Consider the following 18670-nt stretch of genomic DNA (forward strand, 5'->3'; position numbering starts at 1 on the left):
GGTTATGCCCAAAAGGCGACAAGAAACGTTTGGAGCCATAAAAAGCTGTGTCGCGCGCTATTCGGATCCGAGCAGCAAACACTTGCGAGAGGACAAATTAACTGACGGCGCGCATTGGTTTCGAGTTCGTGTGATGCATAGCTCCTCGTTCTCAGTCGTTTTGCGGCGGAGTGTATATCCGCTGCGACGCGTTTAGAGGAGGAGGCTATTCCAGGCCGAGCGCTGTGAGACACTGAGGCCCAACTACAAACAATGCAGCCCTGTGAAAGACACTTGAGTGTCGGAGCTAAAGTTAGTGTTCGGGGATTGATTTACGCTTGAGAGTGCGTTCGGGGTCGGAAGGCAGCTCCTATCCTTCCTGGCGAGCTGAAACTTCAACTGACGTTGCTCCGACGTAGTGGGCTCAGCTCGATCCCTCGCAGTCTCGTCGTTACCAATCAGTTCAATATGCTTGTGTGATCCAGGCATCCAATTATTGGTAGAGCGGCTCGCTCGTGTGTCGAATTGACCACACTAGGCACACTTCGCAATGTTGCAACGCTCTTCTAAGACGGAGTCACTTCGAATACTGGACAACGTTGAGGGCGCGCTAATCACAGCAGAACAGTCCCTCAATTGAACTGCAGCCTGAAGCGCTTTCATCTCATGAACGCCCCCTGCTAATAAAAAAGCGTTCAAGTGGTACCTACCACTCCTGCCATATATATATAACGTCTATCTGTCGACATGTAGTTCAATGGTGCGGCTTCAGTTAGAACAAGACTAACAGGGGGCCGTCGACCCCATTACACTGGGACTTGCAATCCCTTCGGGGGAAAAAGGCAACTTCAACATTTGCGGGTGCTATAGTGACATCTAAGTTCGATCCTTTATAGTGACAGCTAGGTTCGCATGTACGTGGCGCCATTTTCCAAGCAGCAGCATGGCGACGGAGCTCTTGTCCGAGGCGGACGGCGCCTTCTACGCGTTCGCCGGCGTGATGCTGGCGCTGTACGTGGTGCCGGCCACGCTCTTCACGCTCTACCGCGTCGTGCGCACGCCCCAGAAGCTGCGCTCGCGCGGGTTTGCGCTGCACCTGGCGCTGCTGGCCGTGGCCGGCACCCTCCTGTGGCGCTGCCTGGCGGCGCTGCAGAGCGTGGACACGTCGGGCGTGTTCGACCCGTACGAGATCCTGGGCGTGAGCGACTCGGCGTCCTCGCGCCAGATCAAGAAGGCCTTCCGGGCGCTGGGCAGGCAGCTGCACCCCGACAAGAACCTGCACAACCCGCGGGCTGCCGCGCAGTTCGCGCGCGTGACCAAGGCGTACGAGGCGCTCACGGACCCTCAGAGCATGGAGAACTACCGCAAGTTCGGCCACCCGGACGGCCCGCAGTCGATGCTCATGAACATCGCCTTTGCGTCCGCGTTCAGCGGCACCAGCGGCAGCACCGGCTCGGTCTTTGTGCTGCTGTACTTCGGCGCGATCTTCGCGGGGCTCGCGTACTTAGTGTACTGGCTGCAGAAGACTGCGGGCCGCCGCGACCGCACGCAGGTGTCGAGGAGGACGCGCGAGAGCTTCGTCGAGGCTCTGACGGAGAAGATGAGCGTGCACGACGTGGTGGAGCTGCTGCTGTCGTGCGACGAGATGGCGGGGCCCGCGGCGGGCATTCTGGACGAGGCCAAGAACGAGGCGGGGCTCCGCGCGAAGACCCACGACAAGCTGGCCAAGAAGATGGAGGCGGCCAAGGCGCTGCCGAGTGCAGTCATTGCGCGCATCCGCAAGCACCCAGACCCCGTGGCTCGAGAAAACATGCTGGCGCTGTACCAGTACCTGCGCCGGGACAAGCTGCGCGGTGTGTCGCGCCCGTCGTGGGTGGACCAGAGGTTCCAGAAGGTGCTGCTGGAGCTGCCGTTCCTCGTGGACATCTTTGCGACGATGGCGGCTGAGCAGTTGGTGAAGCGCGCGTACCCGGCCATCCCACTGCTGCGCGCGCTGTCGCTGCTGTCTAGCATTGCTCAAGGCAGCTTCGTGCCGGACGAGGTGGCGCTTCGTGACCAGAACGAGCGCATTGCGGAGGTGGGTGGAGTGCTCCCGAAGCTGCACCTGGACGGAACGACGCTCGCTGTCCTGGACGAGCCCAACATCCAGCCTGGAGACTGGCTCACTCTGCAGACCACCCTGCAACGCCAGCACCTGGAAGCTGGAGAAACGGCACCGCTGACTGCTACTTTCTACGACCACGTCGACCCCAAGAGCCCGTTCCGCAAAGAGCACGTGTGGTTCCTTGTCATGGACAAGGGAACTGGGCGTCTGTATGCGGCTTGGAAGGTAAGCGTCACCATGCCTGAACACTCTTGAAGCTATCTCCTCATTTACTGATTGTGCTCCTATTGTTGCTGCAGTGCCTGGACTTATCGCAGCAAGTGGCGCAGAAGGCAGGCTTCTTGGGACCGGAGGCAGCATGTATTTATCTTTGGCGCTTATAGCTATGTGTTTGTCGTGTTGGTGCTTAGCTCTAACTGCATTTTGGTTTGACTTCTTGCAGGCAAGTACGAGTTTGAGGTGCGCGTGGTGTGCCCGGCGTATCTGAACGTGCACACGAAGGCCGTTCTGCCGGTCGTGGTGGAAAACCGCTAGGCTCTTTCTTCGCTTTAGACTTGGCGTGCTTAGAGAGAGAGAGAACACAGCATCAATGTAGGAAGGAGGGAGGACATGTCGTCTTCAACAACGATTTGACTTTCACTATCGCGTCTTACCCTAGTCTCCGAATCGTCAAGTTTGGTGTGCGGTCCACAACGGCAGTTGACGCGGGTGAGCTCATGAAGGTGATGCTGCTGCTTGGTCGACGCTCTGTCCGCCGCAGCGCCGCCGCTTGCCACGCTGCAATAGGGTCTTCGAGGTGTCCAGCTCCAGCTCTAGCGGCCTGCTTCTCCTCCTCCGGACGTGACAGTCGGCAGCTCCCGCGGGTCGTCTCGGAGCAGACGCTGTTCGAGAACCCGTGGATCCGCTTGAAGCGCATATTGTTCCTGGACGCCAAGGGCTCCGAGCGCCACTGGACAGGACTGGAGCGAACGACCACCTACCCGAAGACTTCGCCCGATGCTGTTGCAGGCGGCTCTGCAGAGCCCTTGTCAGTCGACAAGCAGGACAAGCAGGAGGTGTGTGACGCGGTGGTGGTGTTCCCGTTCCTGACCAAGCAAGGAGCCCCTACGCGCGTCGTCTTGATCCGCCAGTTCCGACCGCCAGTGGGTCAGTGGGTGCTGGAGCTGCCTGCGGGGCTTATCGACTCACATGAGGCGCCGGAGGTGGCTGCCATGCGGGAGCTCAAGGAGGAGACGGGCTACGTCGGCTCGCGCGTGCTGCACATGGGTCCGCCGATGGTCAACGACCAAGGCGTCACCAACGGCAAGTGCAGACTTCTGCTGGTGGAGGTGCGGGACGAAGAACAGCAGTCGCCATTGCAGCAGCAACTGGAGCCTGACGAGATCATCCAGGTCGTGCACGCACCGCTGGAAGGGCTCGTGCACTGGCTGGAAGCTCGCAAACTCCGCGAGAAGGATGCAATTGACGCCAGACTGTACTCGTACGCTCTCGGTCTGCACGCCCTGCCCCCTGGGCTTGGAGGTTTGTAGACTTTATTAGCTTCAATAGATAGATATTCACCAACTCTAGTGGTTGCCGCTCAACTGATGACACAGCCGTCGCTGCCCTTGGCCTTCTCGCTCTTCTCTTGGGCCTCCGCCTGCTCCTCCTCATGCTTCTTCAGCCTCGCTTCGCGCCGCAAGAAGTAGCCAGACGTGCGGTTCAACTTGAAGTGGCGCTGGCGACGACGGATGCGCTCCCGCTGCTGCTCGAGCTTCTCCTCCACCACGTTCATGCCGTAATACCGCGGCGGCATGCCGTTGCGTCGCGCAGCTTCCGGGCCGTAGTGGTGCGCGAGCCAGATCTCTTCGTTGATGCCGTACAGAGGACGCGCCCGGAGGTCCGGCGCGCCCCCCGTGGCTGCGTACGGGTGCTGCGTCATCCCGGACGTGTCGTACGAGCGGAAGCTCTCGACTGGACGGGAGGCATCGTACTCGCGCCGTCTCTGCGGGTCCGAGAGCACCGAATGGGCCTCGCTCACGTGCTTGAAGCGCTCCGCCTTGGTCTCATCGTTGCCGGTCACGTCAGGGTGCAGGGACTTGGCTGCGCATGTAAACTCCCTGTTAGCGGCGTGCAATAATGCGTGAACTGACTGAGACTGTGGTCGACACACGCACCGAGGTGGAAGTAGGCGGCCTTGATCTCCTTGGTCGATGCAGTTCTGAGCCACGCACACGCACAGAGTGAGCGACAGCGCTATGGACTGCTACGGGGAAGGGCGCAAGGGGGCACACTACCTGGCGACGTTGAGCACGCGGTAGTAGTCTATCGCCGCCATGGGCAGTTGAGGAATGTGGGGCTGAAATGCCACGTTTCGGTGTGTATTTTACCAGTTTTGCCAGTAGAAGCCAGGAATACACGCGCGGAATGGCCAAATGAAGGGGTAATACATGTATGGGGCTTGTTGCTATGTGTCGTGGTCGTAGACCGACGGTCTATCTGGTCTATTCCCTACATCTATGTAGTGTCGTCCTCAGCAGTCGACGAGAGCGTTGCCTCATCCATCGGCCGCCGAAAGCACAAAATCGTCTCAAGTCTACTTGTTCTTGGCGGCCAGAACCTTCTCGTACTCGGACACCAGCTTCTCCTGCATGTCGCGCATGACGACGCCGTGGGTCTTGTACTCCATCGTGAACTCGCCCTTGCCCTGCGTGGACGAGCGCAGGTCCGTGGAGAATCCGAACATGTTCTGCAGCGGCACGTCGCACTTGACCACCGTGTGCATGTCGTCGGCGTCGCTGCTGTTGATGAGACCGCGACGGCGGTTCACCTCGGCAATGGCCGTGCCCTGGAACTCGTTGGGCACCTCCACCTCCACAGCCATGACGGGCTCGAGGATGCACGGGTCGGCCTTGAGGAAGGCCTGGCGGATGGCCAGCACCATGGCCGTGCGGAAAGCAAGCTCGCTGGAATCCACCGAGTGCGACTGACCGTCGTTCACCACCACGCGCATGCGCTGCACCGGGTGGCCGATGAGCCAGCCCTTCTGGATAGCATCGTTCACACCCTTCTCACACGCCGTGATGTACTCAGGCGGGATGGCGTTACCGATGATAGCGTTCTCGAAGACGACGCCCGACGAGTTGCCCTCGTTGTCCAGCTCCTCCACCTCCTCGTCCGTAAGCGGCTCGATGTAGCCCACCACACGGGCGTACTGACCCGAACCACCGCTCTGCTTCTTGTGCAGGTAGTTGAACTCGCTGCGCTGACGGATCGTCTCACGGTAGTTGACCTGCGGCGCGCCGGTCTCGACGTCCACGTTGTACTCGCGCTTCATGCGCTCCACGTAGATCTGCAGGTGGAGCTCACCCATGCCGCTGATGATCGTCTCCTTGCTGTCGTCGTCCACACGCACACGGAACGTCGGGTCCTCCTTCTGGAAACGGTTGAGCGCCTTGGAAAAATTGCTAATCTGCTGTTTGTTCTTGGGCGTCACGGCCAGCGACATCACGGGCTCGGGCACGTGCAGACTCGTCATCGTGAACTTGCCCTGGTTGGTGTCGCTGAACGTGTCCATACTGGCGCACTCGACGCCGAACATGGCCACGACCTCACCAGCGCCAACTTCCTCCACCTCCTCCATCTCGTTCGAGTGCATCTTTACCAGACGCGGCACCTTGATGCGCTTCATGTCGCTCATGTTGTAGATGAAGCCACCGCGCTTGAGCGTGCCCGAGTACACACGCATGTACGTGAGCTGGCCGAACTTGCCCTCCTCCAGCTTGAAGGCCAGGGCCAGCAGCGGGGCATCGGGTGAGCAGGGCACACCGACACGCGCCTCACCCTTCGACTGGTCCAGAGCATAGTTCTTGATCTCCGACGGGCTGGGCAGGTACGAGATGACGCCGTCCAGCATGGGCTGCACACCGCGGTTCTTGAACGCCGAGCCCATCATGACGGGCACGAACTTGTGCGCGATCGTGGCACGACGGATGGCCTCCTTGAGCTGCTCGACAGTCGGCTCCTCCTCCATGAGGAACATCTCGGCAATTTCGTCGTTGACATCAGCCAGAGCCTCAATCAGCTCGACGCGCTTCTCCTCAGCCAGAGCACGCGTCTCAGCGGGGATGTCGTCGGTCTCCTCGATAACCTCGCCGCTCTCGCCCTTGTTGCGCAGAGCCTTCATGGTGAGAAGGTCCACGACGCCCTCCAGGTCGTTCTCGGCGCCAATGGGCACCTGCAGCGCCCAGGCGTTGAGCTTGAGCTGCGTGCGCAGGTCGCCAATGACCTTCCAAGGGTTGGCACCCATGCGGTCCAGCTTGTTGATGAAGGCGATGCGCGGCACACCGTAGCGCTTCATCTGCTTGTCCACCGTGAGCGACTGACTCTGCACGCCGGAGACGCCGCAGAGTACCAGCACACCGCCGTCCAGCACACGCAGCGCGCGCTCCACCTCAATGGTGAAGTCGACGTGACCGGGCGTGTCAATGATGTTGATGTTCGAGTCCTTCCACGAGCAGTAGGTGGCGGCGGACTGGATGGTGATGCCCTTCTCGCGCTCGAGCTCCATCGAGTCCATCTTGGCGCCGACGCCGTCCTTGCCGCGCACGTCGTGGATGGCGTTGATGCGGCCCGTGTAGAACAGGATGCGCTCCGTCAGCGTCGTCTTGCCGGAGTCGATGTGCGCCGAGATACCGATGTTGCGCAGGTTGTTCATGTAGCCCTCGGGCACGGGGAAGCCCTCGGCGAAGGGCGGCACGTCCGCGTCGGCCACGGCGGCGCTGAAGCTGCGCGCCGACAGCAGCGACGACGTCGGGCGCAGACGCATCGTGGCGGGGGCGTTGCGGCGCAGGCCGGCGGCCGCGCGGGACAGCTGCAGCCAGCGCATGGTCAATCGAGGCGAGAGGAGGAGCGGAGCCTTGAGCTGGAGTCGGCGAGGAGCTCAATGACGATGGCCCCACGTTTTGACTGGCGACCGCAGGAACGGCGCATGGATATGCGGTTCCATCGACTATCTATTATTGCGGGGTTTAATGAGGCAAAATCCGGAAGCTGAATATTATTATCAGATGGTTATACGTTGTGAGAGACATCGGTTTAGAGAGGGACCCGGCGGCGAATGAGGACCGGTCGTTTCGCGCCGCTTCAACTTGCTGTTGTCGCCGGACGGACTCTCGGTGCGCCGCCACTTTCCGCACAAAAGGACTCGAGCGACCATGCCTGCACCTGTCATCAATACCAGCGGCGTGGACGTCTGGACGGACCTGCTGATCGCCTGCCTCGTGGTCTTCGTGGTGCTGGCGCCGGCGTTCATCTTCCGGGTGCCGGAGGACGCCGAAGCGGCTGCGTCTCCGAAGGCCTCCACGCCCGCGCGAGCCTCCATCTACTACCACAGCCGCGGCAGCGACTCGCGCGCAGAAGCCTACCGTCGACGATCCGAGGTGCAACAGAGACCGAGCGGGAGTCGCGCGCCCGACATCGCCAGCAAACCCGTCACCACCACCACGAGCAAGACTGCGGCGCCATCGCAGAAGAAGGCGCTGTGACTCACAGCCTGTGAGCAGCCGTGTGTGCACTGTGTGCAGTTGGTGTAAAGCTGATGTGGTAAACATCTGAGGACACCAGCCTTCGAGACAACATAACATTATTTGACAAATATACGATATTGAACTCTATTCGTTCTCATAGCTCATTTTACACTCTATTGTAAAAGTCGATCGGGCGGATAATACAGGGTACACGTTCTTACAGGCTCGCAGCCATCATCCATCAACCGCCGGCAGCAGACGACCGAGGCGATGACGAGTGCAGACGGCAAGACCGACGGCAAGCGCGGCGCGTCCACCACAGAGGCGGCCTTCGCCGGCGCCGTGTCTGGAGGTGCGCCTTAGCTGCAGACCGTGTATGCCAATGGGTTTCGCCGCTCCTTCTAACGACACACTTTTCCCATTGCTTGCAGGCGCCACGCGGTTGCTGGCCGCGCCGCTGGACCTCATCAAGATCCGCTTCCAGGTGCAGCCCGCGCCCATCGCCAACGGCCACGCCGAAGCCAAGTACGCCGGACTGCTGCAGGCGGTGCGCAGCATCTACGCCGAGGAAGGTCTGCGCAGCTTCTGGCGGGGCAACCTGGCCGCCTCCGGGCTCTGGATCGGCTACTCGGCGCTGCAGTTCGGCAGCTACCGCGTGCTGACCCGATGCTGGGAGCGAGACGGAGATAGCGCAGCCGTCCCGTCGGCGGTCATCAGCGCCACCAATGGCGCGGTGGCGGGCGTCACCGCGACATTCATCACGTACCCGCTGGACCTGTTCCGGACGGCGTTTGCCGGCCAGGGAATGCCCAAGCGCTTCCCGACCATGCACAGCTTGGCGATGCACATGTGGACCACTCAGGGCGTGCGAGGCTTCTATAGTGGACTGGGCGCTACGATCTTCCAGATCGCACCGTACATGGGTTTGAGCTTTGGTATTTACTCAAGCTTGAACGAAGTGGCGGTGAAGTACCGCAACGAGCAAGAAGAGGGCGACCCAGACGCGTGGATGTCGCTGTCGAAGGCCCTTTCGTACGTCGGGAGCGGTGCTGTTGCTGGACTGGTGTCGAAGCTGGCGGTGTATCCTTTCGATACAGTCAAGAAACGCATGCAGATGCGCCACGTGCCTCGCTGTCAAACGTATGGTGTCATCCCGGTTTACTCCTCCAGCTGGGCGTGCTTCCTTGACGTACTGCGGCAGGAGGGTATCCGCGGACTATACAAGGGCACTGTGCCAAGTCTGCTGAAGTCCGTGGTTGCTGCCAGCTCCACGTTCGCGACCTACGAGCTCACGCTAGAGGTGCTGCGGCATTTGTCGATGCACGATGACCGAGAGGAGTGGGCTGAGATGAAGACGCTCGACAGAGAGTGATGCAGATAGCATGTGATGAGTATTTATCCTGGCTGCTAGGAGAAATCGCCTGCAGCTCAGTGAATCATAGAGAAAGACTAGTTTAGTACCTTGGCATTTTTGTTGTTAGTGTTCTGCTCAATGATTAACACTCACTTCTACATATCCATGAAGTGGCGTCCAAAGCACACAGCCGCATCGAGAGAGATCAACACACACACACACGAAAGAAAGACTGAACACCAAACAATTTGTGCAGCGAAATACTAGCTGTTAAATAAGCATGCAGCAAAATATCGCATCCGATCAGCAAAGTAAGCAAAGGAATATAATAGAGCGGAGTGCGGTCAGGACGTCGACATGGGTGAAGAGGAGGAAGGCGACGGTGGAGCCACGATCGTATCGGCGGGCGCGGGGTGGTGATTCTGGTAGAAATCCTCTAAGAAATGCAAGCGCTGGGCATCGCCTACGAGTCGCTCCATGGACATCTGCAGACAGGACGATCACAATGTTAGAGTTGATCACAGCACACTACAAACACAGAAGCGGTGGACTTACGGTTTTGACATCGTCGAGCACGAATCGGCGAATGGCTTCTGTGTCGCTCAGGATAAATACCGCCGCGCCTGATGATGTGCCCCCGGCTGGCGCAGCTGCCTTGTTCCCGCGGAAACTACTACTACTATTACTTCGGCTGAGGCTGCTCCGTTTGCTCTCCTGCGAGTCCTTCCGAGAGAGCGAATGTCGGGGCGAGTCTGTCCTGCTGGAAATGCCGCTCATAGAACCCGAGCGCTTGCGATGGTGCTCGACCGATTGAATGTTGCGGGCCACGAAATCTATGGAGGTTGACCGCCTGCGTGAATCTTGGGCAATCTGGATCGGTGACGGCGCTGGCGCTCCCGCTACTTTACGCTGAAAGTTCCAGAGATGGTTTGGACGGCTTGACGACCCATTGTCGCCAGTGATGCACGCATGTGACGAAGATGTGCGTTGCATCTTGTGACGAGTACCTTGTCGAGGTCGCTCCGAGCTCCCACCTGACGCAGTGAACCGAGTCGACGCTGGCAGAGACTGGCTGAAGTCGACACGCTGTGTTGGGGTCTGCTGCAAGTGCTGCTGCTGCTGCTCCTCGAATCTCCGCCTGGACTCCGCCGCCGCAGCGTCATTATTGTGCTGAAAGGCGAGCTCCAGTTGGTTGACGCGGTCCTGCAGTGCGTCTTTCCAGTTCTCCTCTTCGTCGTCGTCGTCTGCCCACTCCTCCATGGACTTGCGTTGCTGCAACCAATACACAGCCACAGGCACAAGGTCAGCAAAATATCACTCCAACACTTTCAAGAGTTAGATCCGCCCGCAGTCTGCGCCCAACGTACTGCAAAGTGGAGCCCCGGTAGGTCGTTGTTGTCCGCAGCGTCTCCGTCTAGCGGCGGCTCGTCGCTCCACATGGCTTCGTCGTCGTCGTCCATGGCCAGCACCACAGCTCCCGGGGCGCCCACGTCGCCGGCGCCCGACGCGCTGCCGTCGCTCTGCTCCAGCTCCAGCTTGAGCACCTCGTCGTGCCGCTGCTCCCGGTCGCCGAAGATGGAGCGGAACGTGCGGTTGGCGCCGGCTTCTCCAGTCATGGCGATGTCGGCCATCCACGGTCGGTCGGGGCTTCCCTCTTCTCTCTTCGATTGGGCACGGGGGGGACGAGAGAAAGGAAGGCGCCGGTCTAGAAGCGCAGCATGCCTGTCGGGCCCTGGTCTGTCTGCTCTGCGCTGCGCTGCGGTCCGGGGCCGATGCGGCGGCGATCGACCGCTTCTCTCGTGCTCGGAGGCTTCGGCGGAAATGGCCGTTGCGGCCCCCCTGCTGCCTGGACGCTGATAAAGCGGCATTTCGGCCAATGGGCGGCGGAAACACTTTCGGCGAATCAGCGGCGGTTGGGGTCGGAGCGTCTAGCAGCGAAATCGCTCTGTCGGAGCCCTCGTCATCCAGCGCTGCGGCAAGGATGGTGAGCGCCGTGGCCGGCTCTGCGAGTTGCACAGGCTGACCACGCGCGCTGCGATTGCCGGAGACGCCACAAAAAGAATCAAACGGAGCTGGAGCGACCCGGGCGCAAACGAACGAGTGGCTGGCGGCGCGCTCGATGAGGACTAAGATGCCATACCGGTACTAAACACCGCAGCTCTGAACTTCCAGGGCTGCCTGCCTTTTGGAGAGACAAACCTGCTCGTTGCGGTGCTGTGCTGGAGCTCTCGCGGCCTGGCACTTGCCCTGGGGCGGAGATTGGTAATGGCTGAGGCTGGACTCACTGCTCACGTGATGGTAGCGATGGTTACACGTGTACTCGGCGCCGACACACACGCTGCGGTCTCCCGGCCTCTCCTCTACGGCATCGTCGCGGAGATCCTAGCACTACACGTGTAGCGCGACTTCAGACGTGAGCAGATCCGCCGCGCTCGACGCGCGACGCGCGCCGATCCCGAGCTTAGCGTGCGAACACGGTAGGCAACCGCCTTCAACTTCAACTGCTGGCATGAGCATGACCTGCGACTAAGCCGATGGTGTCCTTCCGAGTGCGTCAGTCGGCTCAGTCGTTTCCCTTTATGTGCCGCACACCACGCCCGGAAAAGATCGGCCCCGAGCGCGAGGAGACGCATAACCGCTCGCGCCCTCCATTCGCCTTATTCCTCGGCGCGCTCGCAACCGAAGTCCTCGCCGCGGAGCTGAGCCCCACCTCCGACGCTACCTGACAGCCGACGCACTCGCCATATCGCACCCCGAGACGCACAGAGAGGAGTAAGACAGAGAGAGAGCATGTCCCGTCAGAGATACACACCCGAAGACGTCCTCGAGCTCGAAGCACCCACCGACTGTACGATGCACTGCACTATTCGTGACAGTACTAGAACGCTTTGGCCTAACTGTGTTCTACTCTGCGTTTGTCCGCAGCCTTCCTGTGCCCGCTGAGCGCCAACAAGTATGGCATCGAGTTCCTGCACTTCTCCATCTCGGACTTCGAGTCCAAGCGCAAGATCTTCGAGATCGGCAAGGACCGGCCGGGCAAGGCCGTGCCCAAGATGGACATCTCGCACGCGCGCGGCGAAGGCGCGTACCGCACGATCCGCTACGAGTTCTCGGAGGACGTGCTGCGACTGCCGGCCATCGCCACGGAGCTCGAGTTCTCCGTGGGCCCGCACGAGGTGCATAACCTGCGCATGATCGAGCGCCACTACTTCTGCGACGACATCGTCAAGAGCTACGACTTCAACTTCGGCTTCTGCATCCCGTCCAGCGTGAACACGTGGGAGGCCATCTACGCCATGCCGCCGCTGGACGACGAGCTCATCAGCGACATGGTGGCGCAGCCCTACGCCACGGTCTCCGACAGCTTCTACTTCGTAGGCGACGAGCTCATCATGCACAACAAGGCCGAGTACAAGTACATCCCAGAGGACAGGGCGCAGGCCAAGAAGTCCTACTATAACAGCGACGACGAGGACGACGCCAAGAGCGGCGCAAAGGGCGGCGCCAGTCGCGCGGACGAAAAGGGATCCGGCGCCAAGGGCTCCGGGGGCGCCAAGTGGTCCAAGGAGGACGATTACGACTAACTTATCTCGCTGTAATCCCCTCGCCTCAGCCCCGCTGCGTGCTGCGCTCGCTGTTACGATACTGCATGCCTACATCGCACTATCCTTTCGTACGATCCGAGTTGGAAGAGTAGAAGACATCACAGCCCAGGAAGCTGCCTGCGCAACACTGACCAATAAACAAACACAACGATAAACATATTTTGACCAAGTCGTTGAAGCAGTAGCAGACATCGCAGGAAGCATTCTGCGCATGACCACCTCGCAACACTGTGCAACTTCAACATCCCGTTTGTACGGTTGTTTGTACGGTATGTGCAACCGTTTGGTGACAGCAGCCATTTGCTTCCCGCCAAAAATAAGAATAGTCACTTGCCTTTGACAAACAAAGGCCAGAATGAAGCGCGGGGCGGACGCAATGGACGCCAGAGATCGCGACGACCAGCGCGCTTGGAATCGGCCAGAGCACAAACGCGCGCGGCGTGCGGACCAAGGCCGTCCTCGCAACGGCAGCGGCAATGCTTCGACTGGCGCGATTGGCGCAACCGTGCGGACGCTGGCGGACGAGAAGGAGACGGACCCGCACCGACTGGCGCAGCGCCAGAAGCAGATCGACTACGGCAAGAACACGATCGGCTACGACCGCTATTGCGCGCAGGTGCCGAGGCTACAGCGGCGTCCCGGCAAGCACCCCATGACGCCGGACAAGACCAAGCGGATGGGCAAAAAGGTGTTCGACGGGATCGTGCGCAAGTGGCGGCAGGCGCTGCACAAGTACGACCCGCCCGAGCTGGTGGAGGCCATCAAGACGGTGGAGGCGGAAAATAATGTAGCGGTACCAACAGAGTCGACCACTAAGACGGATGATGCCGATGCGACGGCTGAGAAGGGGCCAGCGACGACCTCATCAACAGAATCAGACACCAAGAAGGAGGCGGGCGCAGTGCCAACGAACAGCGAGGCTTCTCCTCCTAGTCGCTCCATTTACGAGAGCTTTGACGAGGACAATTTTGACGACGAAGACTCGGACGACGACCTGCTGTAAACTCTTGAGAGCTGAGTCAATCGAGCAGCATAGAAGTAATCTGCGAAATGTTACTGCATGGAATCAGTTGCATTACCCTCGAGATGCCAGGAACTGCCGCCGCATTGCCAGCGCCTCGAGGAACAGGTCAATGTCCAAGCTGTCCACGTTGCGCCCCACCCGAACCACCAGTCGAACTTCTGTCTGCCCACCCTTATTGACCAACAACACACCAAATGCTTCGTCAGCATCGCGTCCAACAGCAACAACATTCAAATTTGCAACGTTACCTGGTTGCTGGAGTACGTCTCGCCCAGAAACTGGTACATGGAGCCGATCTGCAGGCGCAGATTCCCCAGCGCCATCCTCTGGGTCTCCACCGTCATGGAAACGTCCTGGAACGACACCTTGGCCAGCTTGCGCTGTGCGTCGTACGCCTCCAGTCTGTCGCGATCGCAGCGTGTTTCAGCAACCCCTGCAACTACAGAGCATGCCCACACATCATACCCACCTGCCAGTGATCCGCACCGACCGGTTCTGGAGCTGTGGGTCCGCCATCACCTCGGCGATCTGGCAGATCTCACAGCATCCAGGCGGCGCCACCATCCTGCCTGCCTGCCGATACGTAAATACTTCACGTACGTAAGTTCGCAAATGTTGCACGGGACATGAAATCCTCACGGCAGCTCTATTTATGGTGTTCGGGTGGTCCACACACTCGCGATATACCGTCCAGTCAATAGTCGACCTGAAAGGCAGCCGAGTCAGCTCCAGCAGAGCAGGAAGAGACGTGCACGACCATGACGACGACCGCCGAGCCCACGCCCAGCAGCACGACGACCGCCTCCAAGGCTGCGGGGCCTCCGCGCGGCCGCCCCGTGAGCGGGCGCGTGTGGAAGAAGGTGCAGAAGACGCGCTTCTCGGCGCAGGGCTTCAAGGGCACCAAGGTGCTGAGCACGACGTGGGAGGAGAAGATGCTCAAGCGCTCCAAGCTCAAGGAGCTCAAGGAGCTACAGGCGGAGATTAAGGCGCGGCGACAGGCCGAGCGCGACGCCAAGCGCCAGGCGCGCGAGGAGAAGGAAAAGCGCCGGAAGGAGAACGAGCTCAAGTCGGCCTCCGTCCAAGTGGTGCGTGCTCTACTGCTGCTGCTGCTGCTGTTGGCTCTGTTGAGGTAGCTGAGGTAGTGGAGGGTGCTGATGCAATATTGTTGCTGTTGCTATTGCTGTGGCTGGTTGTGTTTACTACAGATCTCGCGCACGCACAGACTCAAGACCATGAGCAAGAAGCAGCTGCGCAACATCAAGAAGACGATCGTGAACAAGCAGGGCGTGGTCGAGTACGTGCCGGTCTACTCCAAGTAGATCGACGACTAGCGACTACTGTAGAGACTTTGCGTCCCAGGTGCTGGGTCCGCTGCGTGGGTCTTCAGGAACAGGGCCACGCTCGGAAGGCAGACGCAGATTGTTATATTGAAAACTATCTTTTTGACACGCAACACATCGAGCTTGCTCCGTTTGTCTCGAAGCGGAATAGCGCTCAACCATTCACACTTTCGCCTATATACTCGGGACGCAGTTTATCCCAAATACTACTCATCGGGCGTGCCACTGCGTCTTCGCTTCGAGCCCCCGCTACATGCCTCATCTTCGGAAAATGCTTTCAAGGCGACTCGAGCTTTCCGCTTTTGGCCGGTAGTTCCAGCCCGCTGGAGCTCCTGCAGCAATCCGATCACTCCCAAGTTCGTGATCACCGCCTTGCTCGCGTCTTCTTTGGCGAGTCGGCCCAGCACGAGAGCAGCTTCTTCCTTTTGCGCTGCTGTCCCAGACCGCACGAGACCCACGAGCAGCGGAGTGGCTTCGTCTGCAGCAGCAACTTTCTCTCGACTGGCCTGCGTTCCTGCAAGTCGGCCAAGAATGACCGCCCCCAGCTCCTTCTGAGCGTCCGAACCATCACGCAAAAGTGCGACCAGCGGAGGTACGACGTCTTCGCGCGCGACTGCCTTCAAGTTGTCTTTGTTGTGAGCAGTCAAGTGCTCCAGCGCAGTTACCGCGTGTTGCTCCTGCTCGACCTCCTCGGTTCGAAGTAGGTCGGCCAGGAGCCCGAACACTCCGGCCTCACGTAGGAGCGTGCTGTTGTCCTTGTTGGTCGCACCCAAGGGTCCCAAAGCCAACGCTGCCAGCCCCTTTTGGGCGCCAGTCCCTGTTCCAAGCAGCTTCACCAGCGACGGTATGGCCCCTTCATTCGTAATTGCAGCGCAGCTTCGTGCGTTGTTCACCGCCAAGTTCGCCAACGCACGAACGGCGTTCTCCTTTTGATCGTCGGACCCACGCTGCAGTAGCAACATGAGTGCTGGAACGACCCCTTTGTTCACGAATATTGCCGCGGTGCTGTCAGTGCAGTCGATGGCAAGATTTGCCAAGGACAACGTTGCTTGCGTCTTCTGCTCCTCCGTTCCGGATCGCACGAGCCTCACCAAAGCCGAGATGGCCCCACTGCTTATGATCAACACGCAAATTGTATCGGTGTGGGCTAGCCAACCCAAGGCGAATGCCGAGTACTCCTTCTGTGCATCCGTTCCCGTGGAAGCAAACTCGACTAAGCGAGGTAATAACCCGGCGTTCACAATATTTGTGCGACCGACTTCACAGGTAGCAAGGGAGCCTAGAGCAAACGCCGCCAGAGCTTTTTGCGTGTCGTTACCAGTTTGCAAGAGTTGTCCCAGAGATGAAATCGCCCCGCCATTCGTGATCGATTCACAGTTGAAGGCATTGACGCTACTGAGTTGACCCAAAGCAAACGCAGCGGATGATTTTTGGGCCGCCGATCCGGTCTCCAAGAGCTTCACCAACGTTGCCACGATACTTTCGTCCGCAAACACGCCCCTCACCGCAAGATTTCCGAGAGTATCCGCTGCCCAAGCTGTGATGGCAGCATCGGCATCTCTAAGCAGCGGAATGATAAGCGCTACCACTCCAAAGTCATCCAGCTCGTCGCTATCGATTGCCGTGGCCACACATGCGCAACACATCAGCGCCTTGAGTTTGTCTTCATTATTGCCGTCAGTGAGAGCACTCGTAACAGAGATAAGCTCTTGTGTTGTAACATTGCGAACAGCTTTTCGCAGCTCGTCGTACTCGCGACGCGGGAATCTGGAATCAAAGCTTGAGATCCAACTTAAACACTTGAGCGCGGAGAGCTGACCGAAGTACGAGTGGCAACGTTTGGCCGCATCCACCAAAACCGAAGTCCCATTCTCCTCACACAGCAGCTCCCGTGGCTGGTCGTCAATGCACACTTCTAGGAGGAGGAGCAACGCTTGCTCGCATCTAGCAGCGCCACCAGTTTGGATCGCGGCTAAAAGCTCAGGAACCGAGCTGTCGCTTGTCAACACAGGCTTGGAGTCTTCCGGTTCGGATACATCGTATACGTCGTCGTCCTGCAATTCAGACACTTCGTTGAACTCTTGCAACTCGAAATCTGGACTAGCGTCTGGCGGGTTTGCCTGACGTGGTGTGGATTCTGCACTTTCGGTAGAGCATACATCTAAAACCACTGGATCATCACTCCGTTCCCTGAGCTTAGCTCCACAGTGTGAGCAACAGTTAGATGCACTTAACACCACCGATTTGCAAGCCCCGCACCACATTTCAACCGACCCAGGATCTACTGTTGCATCACCAGCAAACTCTTTCAATTTTTCCAGCACGTGCTGAAGTGGCGGACGTCGGCTCGGGTCGAAGCTCGTCATCGACTTCACCAGCTCCCACACGTCAGTCGCCATCCCATCCGGCCGATGTGGAATAATTCCTTTCCTCACATTATCACGGACATCATCGTCGCTGAGGAATACAAATGGGGGTTCACCGATGAAAGCCTCGATCATGCACATGGCGAACGAGTAAATGTCGGACGCAAAACCTGGTCGAGACGTGAAACATTCGGGCGCGAACCATCTCAATGTACCCGATACGGTCGTTGGAGACGCCACCAAGCGAGAACAACAGGCTCGTACCGCAGTCACACCGTAGTCTGACAGCTTTGCGACGCCATCCACTCCGACGAGAATGTTGTTCAGCTTCAGATTTCCATGCACGATGCCTTTGTGGTGAAGGTACTCCAAGCCAAGACCAGCCTGATACAGCAGTCGCCACAAGCACCGTTTGTTATCCTCATCGCGAACGAGGAACGCCCCGAGATTTCCTGCGGTTGCATTCTCACTCACAACGAACGGCGGCGAGCTGACGTGTGATCCACCGAGCATCTTGATGACATTCGGGTGGCTGAGCTTGTGAAGGAGACTCAGCTCTCATTCAACCTGGAGCCGCATGCGCTCATCGTTCACCATATCGTCACAAAAGAGGCGCTTGACCACCACGTTCGGTCCACGTCCCCACACTCCTCGATGAACAGACCCAAACGATCCGCGTGCGAATGGCGTGAGTCGAGCTGCACTGCGTATGGCGGGATGAACCACGGTGGCAGCTCATTCACGTTTGCCTTCGAATACGCAGCAATATTCGCCAGCATTGACTTCATGCCCTCCATGATCTCCTCCTCCTCCTCCGCTGCTTGCTGCTGCATCGCGAATTTGAGAACTAGCGCCGCTTCCACGTGAGCTCGTGGGTCCGGGAGATCGCGAAGTACAGTAGAGCAGTTCTTCGCTGAAGCAACGAGCACGTCTTTGTGTATCTTGGTGTCGTGATCCCATTGCTCGTCCCAGTTGACCGTGACGACCCCCAACTCCTCGAAGAGCTCCGCGATGTCGTCGCTAACATGCTGTAGCTCCTCCACTATCGTGTCGGACTCCACCAGGCGGAACACGAGCGATGTCTCTCGACGTCGCTCCAGAAGGCGCAGGAAATTCGTTACAATCCGCACCAACTTGTCGATCGACTCCTTCTGTGGGACTTGTCCGCTCTCCTCCATCGTCTGCAGCTCGTCCAAGACGCCCTTCAGTCGACCGTGGAGACTGGTACACGCGCACTTGGCCTCCTTCATCTCGCCGCAGAGCTGCAAGACCGTCGAGAGCACGTCGCCGAGCGGCCCTGCACCGGGGACGGCGCGATCGACCACCGACGCCGTTGCCATCGATTTGCTTTTGACTACTTTTCAGAAAACGTACATTTTAGGGGTGCATGT

At 59.1% G+C, this 18670-nt stretch overlaps 10 protein-coding genes across 10 annotated transcripts; 6 read left to right on the forward strand and 4 right to left on the reverse strand.

Moving 5' to 3' along the window:
* Positions 1 to 1156: 1156 nt before the first annotated feature.
* On the forward strand, positions 1157 to 1354 carry PHYSODRAFT_415664 (hypothetical protein; the record flags this gene model as incomplete). Its single annotated transcript, XM_009535425.1, has 1 exon — positions 1157 to 1354. A coding segment is annotated over one exon (198 nt), but the record flags the coding sequence as incomplete, so codon positions are not given.
* Positions 1355 to 2063: 709 nt separating this feature from the next.
* PHYSODRAFT_287141 (hypothetical protein) lies at positions 2064 to 6977 on the reverse strand. The gene has a single exon (XM_009535426.1). The coding sequence runs from the start codon at positions 6948 to 6950 to the stop codon at positions 4659 to 4661; it is 2292 nt and encodes a 763-aa protein (XP_009533721.1). The 5' UTR covers positions 6951 to 6977; the 3' UTR covers positions 2064 to 4658.
* Positions 6978 to 7278: 301 nt separating this feature from the next.
* PHYSODRAFT_304671 (hypothetical protein) lies at positions 7279 to 7608 on the forward strand (the record flags this gene model as incomplete). The annotated part of the gene is made up of 1 exon (XM_009535427.1): positions 7279 to 7608. One exon carries the CDS (start codon positions 7279 to 7281, stop codon positions 7606 to 7608), a length of 330 nt encoding a protein of 109 aa, XP_009533722.1.
* A 252-nt stretch (positions 7609 to 7860) lies between these two features.
* On the forward strand, positions 7861 to 8962 carry PHYSODRAFT_304672 (hypothetical protein; the record flags this gene model as incomplete). Its single annotated transcript, XM_009535428.1, has 2 exons — positions 7861 to 7942; positions 8022 to 8962. 2 exons carry the CDS (start codon positions 7861 to 7863, stop codon positions 8960 to 8962), a joined length of 1023 nt encoding a protein of 340 aa, XP_009533723.1.
* A 232-nt stretch (positions 8963 to 9194) lies between these two features.
* On the reverse strand, positions 9195 to 10746 carry PHYSODRAFT_347610 (hypothetical protein). Its single transcript, XM_009535429.1, has 3 exons — positions 10312 to 10746; positions 9500 to 10216; positions 9195 to 9429 (listed from the first exon to the last, which is right to left on the reverse strand). The coding sequence occupies exons 1-3, from the start codon at positions 10573 to 10575 to the stop codon at positions 9289 to 9291; spliced, it is 1122 nt and encodes a 373-aa protein (XP_009533724.1). The 5' UTR covers positions 10576 to 10746; the 3' UTR covers positions 9195 to 9288.
* Positions 10747 to 11734: 988 nt separating this feature from the next.
* Positions 11735 to 12528, forward strand: PHYSODRAFT_264743 (hypothetical protein; the record flags this gene model as incomplete). The annotated part of the gene is made up of 2 exons (XM_009535430.1): positions 11735 to 11792; positions 11870 to 12528. The coding sequence occupies 2 exons, from the start codon at positions 11735 to 11737 to the stop codon at positions 12526 to 12528; spliced, it is 717 nt and encodes a 238-aa protein (XP_009533725.1).
* A 397-nt stretch (positions 12529 to 12925) lies between these two features.
* Positions 12926 to 13552, forward strand: PHYSODRAFT_519141 (hypothetical protein; the record flags this gene model as incomplete). Its single annotated transcript, XM_009535431.1, has 1 exon — positions 12926 to 13552. The coding sequence occupies one exon, from the start codon at positions 12926 to 12928 to the stop codon at positions 13550 to 13552; it is 627 nt and encodes a 208-aa protein (XP_009533726.1).
* A 72-nt stretch (positions 13553 to 13624) lies between these two features.
* PHYSODRAFT_519018 (hypothetical protein) lies at positions 13625 to 14140 on the reverse strand (the record flags this gene model as incomplete). The annotated part of the gene is made up of 3 exons (XM_009535432.1): positions 13625 to 13744; positions 13822 to 13975; positions 14043 to 14140. Coding segments are annotated over 3 exons (372 nt in total), but the record flags the coding sequence as incomplete, so codon positions are not given.
* Positions 14141 to 14331: 191 nt separating this feature from the next.
* Positions 14332 to 14892, forward strand: PHYSODRAFT_264714 (hypothetical protein; the record flags this gene model as incomplete). The annotated part of the gene is made up of 2 exons (XM_009535433.1): positions 14332 to 14658; positions 14779 to 14892. The coding sequence occupies 2 exons, from the start codon at positions 14332 to 14334 to the stop codon at positions 14890 to 14892; spliced, it is 441 nt and encodes a 146-aa protein (XP_009533728.1).
* A 227-nt stretch (positions 14893 to 15119) lies between these two features.
* PHYSODRAFT_337752 (hypothetical protein) lies at positions 15120 to 18619 on the reverse strand (the record flags this gene model as incomplete). The annotated part of the gene is made up of 4 exons (XM_009535434.1): positions 15120 to 17103; positions 17188 to 17449; positions 17555 to 17816; positions 17885 to 18619. The coding sequence occupies 4 exons, from the start codon at positions 18617 to 18619 to the stop codon at positions 15120 to 15122; spliced, it is 3243 nt and encodes a 1080-aa protein (XP_009533729.1).
* Between the last annotated feature and the right edge of the window lie 51 nt (positions 18620 to 18670).

The sequence above is a fragment of the Phytophthora sojae genome, assembly GCF_000149755.1.
Source record: "Phytophthora sojae unplaced genomic scaffold PHYSOscaffold_8, whole genome shotgun sequence".
Taxonomy (NCBI): Eukaryota; Oomycota; class Peronosporomycetes; order Peronosporales; family Peronosporaceae; genus Phytophthora; species Phytophthora sojae.